At 31.2% G+C, this 7,913-nt stretch overlaps 1 protein-coding gene across 1 annotated transcript in view; it reads right to left on the minus strand.

The window, feature by feature from the left end:
- The window catches only part of LOC108687656 (potassium voltage-gated channel subfamily H member 8), a 34,099-nt gene that overhangs the window by 12,920 nt on the left and 13,266 nt on the right, over positions 1 to 7,913 (minus strand). The window contains exons 4-7 of the mRNA XM_018193557.1: positions 5,764 to 5,997; positions 2,063 to 2,194; positions 869 to 996; positions 225 to 453 (exon numbers count right to left, since the gene is read on the minus strand). Of these exons, the coding sequence (XP_018049046.1) occupies positions 225 to 453; positions 869 to 996; positions 2,063 to 2,194; positions 5,764 to 5,997 (723 nt within the window). The remainder of the gene's footprint in view (positions 1 to 224; positions 454 to 868; positions 997 to 2,062; positions 2,195 to 5,763; positions 5,998 to 7,913) is intronic.

The raw sequence follows: 7,913 nt of genomic DNA on the forward strand, positions 1-7,913 counted from the left end.
GAAAATGGTAGACTAATTAATGGTAGACTAATTAATCTCATTTATCGGAATTAATAAAAGCTTTAGAATCGTACCTTTTTTTTTTAAATTATAGATTCATTTACCTGGAATAATTCCCTCCAGGAGGATTACGGTTCAGACGAGAATCTCATTAATGGGATGAAGAGATAAAGAGAGGTCTAAAGGGCAAGAGGTCGAAAATTGGAGATAGGATATATACTCACCGATAATGAAGAGCACTTCGACGACAACGTCACTGACCATAGTAGGCCTATCGGTGTTGATGAAGCTCGCGTTATAGGGAACGATTATTGCCACGTAAAAGGTCGCGATGAGAATCAACCAGTCCCAGCAGGATTTAAAACCACCGTAATGGCTAAGAATAAATTGCGACTTTTTGACGGTTGTCGTTTTGTATTCCGGTAAAGGCGGCGCGGTTGAATGCAGAAGCGTCTAGAATAATACGTAATGTAAAAGACAGAGCTCTTGTCCTGAGTGTTACCAAATTTCTCGGCAGCCAATTAAGAATACATTTACTATAAAGCTTCTCTTCGCGGTATCAGTTTCTAAAGATTTTACCCAATGAAATATTTTTCCAAATGTAAACTAATTCGCAAAATAACATTCGTAAAAGTTAAATTAAAGCTAATCCGAGAAATAAATTCCTCATATTGGCACATATCTCTGGAAATTTGAATCTTATTTGCGAATAAATACAATAATCGTTAAATCGTTTTCAGCATAACGAACAATATTATTACGGATAATAAGTTCTCATTATTTTATCAATTATCGTCCTATATAATAATTTAATCTTTATTTCTCTATAAAAAAAAAACAGTAAGTTGAAGAAAATAAATAAACGTACATTGTTTAGCTTAATTTTGTGCTTATTGTCCTGCTTGTAATGGCCCGACAGTTGATAAAGGACGGCGCGACTTCTTCTCCTACCGTAATTGGAAGGCGGTGCCTCAGGGTCGATATTGCCATTCGAGTCTGGAATTGTAAATTGCGCTATTATTGGACCAGAAGAAAGAAATTACGTACGATTGCATAGAAATATTTAAGTTCTGAAAAACAAAAATCACGCAAAAAGCATTAGTTAGAAAAAATGCAAACAGAAACACACATACAGCACATACACGCGCACATACATCTCATAAAATGTACATACCTACATGTATAAATGTAATATAGAATAAGTAAATAAAAAAAAATATATATATAACAAAAGAATTTCGAAATTATAAAAATAATTTTCTTCTCTTAAACAGTATTATTTTGCAATAATTCTAACTACTTTTTAAATCTCATGGAGTGAAATCTCACTCGAAAAAATTAAAAAAATTAGCCTGTCTTAAAAAAAGAATGAAAATACGGTCACTGTACGGAACAAGAGTGGTAGTATTTTCATTCTTTTTTTCAAACCAGGCTAAATTTTCAGTTTCTTCTGAAGGAGATTTAGAGAGTATATAAGATAATAAAAAATCGGTATATACATTTTCAAAAATAAATATAATAACATTTGCATAACAACAATAAATAAAATTCTTCTTGCATAATAATAAAAATTCTAATTGCTTTGGTGAATTGCTTTGTGTTCAGTGAATATCCTGCGTAAAGTTTGTAACCGACTAATCCGGTCTAATTAATGCTGCGACTGATTAAAATTCAACAGAGCATATTTATTGACGTTAATATTATACGTAATCCGAAAAAAAATATTTTATTATCATTTATTATTAAGAAACACGAAATTAATATGATTAGCAGATTGGATTTGTTTTTCAAACAGCGAATAATTCGGTTACCAACCCCGACATTACGACAGTGATTCGTGCAGCGTGTTGCGTGTTGCGCGGTGCTCGAAATGTGACTCGTTAAACGCGCTGAGTGAGAGAAAGACGTAAAAGGGCCAATTCCTACCCATCCTGCGATGCGAAACTCGTAAACTCCGAATTCAAGTTGTATTTTTGGCATGGCGCCGTGAGAGAACGCATCATTCCTCATTAAAATCGATCCACTTGCGCGTATTTAGCAGCGAAGCATGGTTAGAACTCACCACTATCGTGCAACTCACAGAGCTGAAGATTCTTCGTATGCGTGATGTCTTTGTGCGAGGCCAGGAACAGTACGACGTCGCCCTTCTCGTTTTTTATCGGAACAATGTCGAGTAGGCAATCGAATGGACTTCCTGCACATATTAAACGAGACCATTTACCGAAAATAAGTGAAAACTGAAATAATATCAAAATTGACTATCAATTTTGGCCTGAATCTTCTAAGAAACGACAAATTACTCGTCACTTGTTCCGATAATGAGTTACGTGATATTTGCGTGATATCAGCTCCACTGTAAACGTACGCGCAGGCAAAAAGAATGTGACGTGAGCGACGGATTACGTCAAGTTTTTTTTAGCGAGATATTTTTCGAAAAATTGTGAAACGTATTGTAAAGGTACAAAGTAGACAATGAACACAAAAATACATTAGTCGCCGCATAAATCTGCTTTTATGAAAATATATGATTACACAATGAAAAATAAGATGACGTTTTAGTAGATGTCTCTTGATGGAATTGCCGCGAATGCACGGTGTCGGTGTGGCCTACAAAGGGAATATCACGCCTTACACAGATGGGAAATTCTGTCACCGACACGTTCCTCACTATCTCCTTTATAAGCCATCTCTTTCACATTCAAAACTATTTTTTTTTCGGTCTGAACGAAATTTTAATACTTAAACAATTGTTATATCTCTCTCTCATATTTAAAATTGATTTTTTTCGGTCAGAGCGGGATCTTAATATTTTAATTAATTATTTAAGTAACTATTTAAGTAAGATCTCGCATAGACGGATAAAGCTTTTTCTTTATTTACAATTAGTGGTAGAGTTGGATTGAAAGCAAAATATCGTATTTTTAACTTAAAATTGTATACATAATATATTTGTTAAAAATAAATAAAATTTAAATTTAAAAAATTAAGTTATAAATTTTAAAATCTCTACTTTAGAAGGGTCATTGTGTTTCTCGAGTTTCAATTTGTGACAATTTTTATATATAAAAAGCTATACAAAGCTGGACGAAATAAACAAATTTTTTTGTGGGCTTATCACGTGCCTACAAAAATTTGCAAAAATTTTTCAATTTTCTAACGTGAAAGTTTATAAAGTTTTTTCTACAAAATTGTTTTTTTCAAATATTCCTAAATTTTTTACCAAGTTATCCGGCTTAAATAACAGCATTTTTTATTTTGTTATAACTCCGTTAAAAATTATTATATCGCAAGGAAATACATTACTTTCCTTGTAAACGTTTCCTTTACAAGGAAAGTAATGTCATAGCTTATCATAGTGTTTCCTTGCGATATAATAATCTTTAACGGAGTTATGACAAATTTCTTTTACAAGGAAAGTAACGTCATAGTTTTAGCTCAAATTCATATATATTCTATTTTTTAAAAATTAATAATTATATAAGTACATACTATTCAATTTCTTATTTTTGTTTATCATATTTGCAATATGATAATTTTTAACAGAGTTATAAACTATCAAAAATATTCCTTTTATTTTATCAGAATAATTAGTAACAAAAAATCTTAGGAACATTAAAAAAAAATGATTTTATGGGAAAGACTTCACGTTATAGAAAGTCAAATATTTTCGCAAATTTTGTTTAGGCAGGTAACATACAAAATGAATAGAAAATTTCCCATTTTATCCAGCATAATTTTCTCATAATTTTTTATATGTAAAAATAATAAAACTAACTAAAACTTAAAAAATATAGTAAATATAGTAATAGTACTCTTCAAAGATTTTTAAGCTTCTAAAAAACTTTTTAAAATACTTATTTGAAATTTAAATTTCATTTATTTTTAACGAATATAGCCTATATAATTTGAGTTAAAAATGCAACATTATTTTTCTTCCCACTTTATTATAAATTAGGTTACCTTCTACGCATTTAGTATAGAAATTGAATATATAAAAAGTTTAGTACTTTATACTATCTTTTTTTATATTATCTATATTTTATCATTTGTTAAAGGAAGATATAAAAAAGATTTTTAACCCAAAAAAATAATAACTAAAAGGAATAAATCTTTTTTAATTTCTATTTTATAGATACAATCTAATACAAAATTCATGAGATTTAGAAAACACCTTGAAAATTGTGCAAAGACATGGTTTTATATTATTTATAAAATATTATACATTTATAGAAATTTGAATAATGTATGGTTATGTACTACGCATTTGAGTAAGATTTTTCTGGAAGAGGGGAAGATGTGTTTTGTAATAACAAATGAAATCCGCAATCTTGAAAAGTGTATGTACATACACAAAATGTTCGTCACTCTTTACCTTCAATGTCGACGTTTCATAGATTATATATATGTAAGTATATGATAGTAAATCATATGTGTTAAGTGTGAGCTCGATAAAATAGTAACAACGTACATACATTATGTAATATTATGCATGTGTTTCATGTTTTACGTTTTTTATGTATCCATACATTATCTGAATTTCTATAAATATACAATGTTCTTGCTCAATTTTCAAAGTGTTCCTTGAATTTTACGAATTTTTTAATAGACTTATCGTATTCAAAAGATTAAAACCTAAAAAAGCATTATTTCTTTTCTTTACACCTTTTTGAATTCAAATCATACATTTTTAACATCCTCCTTTCATAGTTTTTGTAACAAATCAATTTTTACCAAACAAATTTTTAACAAACACATATAAAGTAACGTATACAGTATAAAGTAACTTATAAGTAACTTATAAATAATTCATAAGTAACTTTCCCAATCCTGCTTAGTTGAGTATTCACATATAGTCTAATTTATTATTTTTTTCGTTTTTTCATTTTTTTCATTTTTCACTTTATTGTTTTTTTTTTGTCTTTACGTAATGCATATTGTTATAAACGACAACGGCAAATAATAATTTGATTTTTTATAGGAAGACGTAATAAAAATAATCATTTGTCTTCCCAGGGTGTCTTCACATTGATCTTACAAGTTCGCGAACCGATAATTCGCAATCATGCGGCCAATAACAAAACTTAGTTAAACATCAGAAAAATAAATTGTAGGTCAAGATAATAACACGACAAATATATTGTGGGAAGCCTCTCGATTAATCTCTATCGTAGATTTTCTCCATTGCGCGAAGAAAAAACGAAGCATGTCCGTCGGAGGCACAGTCTGCGATACAGTAATAAAGATTACTTCATTTGGTTTTTGCATTTGAGTTTGCAAGTTTCTTTAGAAAATATAATATTCCTTAATGTTGCCCAAGCTTGAAAAATGGAAATCGATAATGACTCTCTCTACATTGCGTGGAGATTCTCTATTTCTCCATTTCTTTTATACATTTTTTCAAATCTAGATATATCATTAAAGATTCCATATTTTTTGCCATAATACATTATATGAAACCGATATTACTTAACGGTTTTTTAGTAATCTTTTATCTTTAATTTTTCCATATTTTAAAAACTGGAAAATTAAATATAATAAGATTCTAACAATAAAATGTACAATTTTAAATAAGGAAAATTGAGCAATAAGAGTCGAGCTGTAGTAATATTCTTGAAATACCAGGAATTGAAGATATCGCATCGTAAAATATGCATAATCTCTAGTGATGAAAACGAAGATAATCTTTTGTGACATTATAATATTCATAGCGTAATCGCTCATAGTTCAGAAACATTCCATCATTTGATATCTCGAGGAACTCACCGTTCTTCTTGTAGAAAACAACTTCCATCTTCAATTCCGTCTTGCTCTCGAGACTCTTGTCGATCATGGCCTTTTCCTCCTCCTTCGTTTCCGGCCCATAGAGAAACTTGCAAGCGCAACCCTTCTGCATGATTTGCGCTCGCGCGAATCCTGTCAACTCGCAGAATCCATCGGAGCAATAGACGATCGGATAGATCGTCGGAACCTGCGCATTTCCCAGTACAAAGTTGCTGTCTGCGAACAGAAATAGAACATGTATATCATAGATAGATAATGGTAAAAGCGCGCTTTGAGGACATAAAAGTTATTTGCTAAAATTGTATTACACAAAATTCTCTCTTTAACGTCAACGTTAATCGAGAAAAAAAAGTCAAGTGTAAAGTGCCGGTCCTCTTCATTCGATTTTATATATTTTTTTTGTAATCAACGTCCTCTTTTATAATTCTCTTTAACATCCATGTATTTGCCCACGTACGCATACAATTTTCACGCAATGCGAAAACCCTAAAAATCTGACATTTTCATCAAACACCCCAAAGAAGAAGATAGCTTCCCCCTGGAAATATATTTTTAGCTGATAATCCTCTTTCATGGTTCAACCTCTCTTATTATTCGTGTTAATTCCTATTTTCCGCGTCGCATGAAGGGTGGCTATAATCATCAAACAATATGGCATCGTTTCCGGATACTTTCTTACGATCGGATTAGAAGCTCACACGGGACAAAGGAAAGTATACAGGGTGCATGTCCTACACTGATTAAAGCATTCGTGCACGTGTTAATGCTCTTAAGTTAATCGTTAAGAGAAAGAAAAAGACGCATAGATACATATGTATGAAATTTTTCGTTTGGAAAAGTCACGCCATTGTTTTTACGCTTCGGAGTCTCCCTAGTCCTGACACTAGATGTAGCAATTTCCACGTTCACGCGAAACGATCTTGTTTTACCAACAAAATTCATGCTCGAGAAAACGTCCGCGTTTACAAAACAATATCGCATTTATCGTATTAATTTAAATGCACCTCACGAGTTATGCGTTTTCCGCTTCTGAAAATTCACATTGGTGTATACTGTGTGAATCCTGAGCAAGTACTACAGCAAAAGCCGTTGCATAATGAAGTATCATAGCTTTCTGCTTTCGTCACAAAGAGACGTCATTCTGTATGAAGTAAAGAAAATGAAAAAATCTTACAAGGTCAAATGCAATATTAAAAAATAGCATCGCTCTTATCTTAGAGATTACGATGACGTCAGACTCATTGACAAAGCTATCGTTCCGTAATGACTCGGATAATTAATTATGTAATGTTTTCCATAATGCGTTCTTTTTTTTTTCAAAAGTTTCATTATTTTGATTATGGACAGTATAATTAACTTATGTTTTTAATTCTCTGTAACTAATTCTCGGTTGTTCTAAATACATTGCATCACAGGACACTTGAGAAAATGATACAATTATAGAAAGAAAGACTTCGAAACGTAAATTTGCTAATTGTTAATTGCGGTAATAATTTAATCACAAACTACTAAACGATTATTAGCACCAGTGGAAAACGAGTCGTTCAAGGAAAAGTCCCGAGTGTAGTTTCGCCTGATTGCTCCGGAGGCGGTAACACTAAATAATTACGGAAATCCCACGGGGCTTCCGAACTCTGGGCAAATTACGTAAGTTATCGCCGGAACTCATCAAACGAAATAACTAATTAGTCGGTATCAAAGTGTTGATCGAATCATTTCTCTTCCTACTTCTAGCTGTTCAATAGTTGTTATACTGTTGAGTTTTTCTTGATCTAATTTTTATTCCACAGATTTCATACGACGAGTTTCTTTTTTACTATAACACGATCGGATTTTTCTTGAGCGTAATTTAAAGAGATAGTATTGGATTACGGTAAGAAACGTGAGCTGGTTGTTATATTTTTTCGAAAACTCAGTTATTTGAAGCTTGAATCAATATTCAAATAATTTAAACATTTGAGAAGTCGTAGATTTTGCGTTCTATAGACATAAAAAAGAAAGGATTTGAAGTGAATGATCATAAAACGATTCATATCATTAAAAATACGATTATTGTTTTGTATCTATTAATCCACTGTATACGCAGTGTTGTAAAATTCATGGTTTAACAGATATATATATATATATATATA

Source organism: Atta colombica, unplaced genomic scaffold, assembly GCF_001594045.1.
Source record: "Atta colombica isolate Treedump-2 unplaced genomic scaffold, Acol1.0 scaffold210, whole genome shotgun sequence".
Lineage (NCBI taxonomy): Eukaryota > Metazoa > Arthropoda > Insecta > Hymenoptera > Formicidae > Atta > Atta colombica.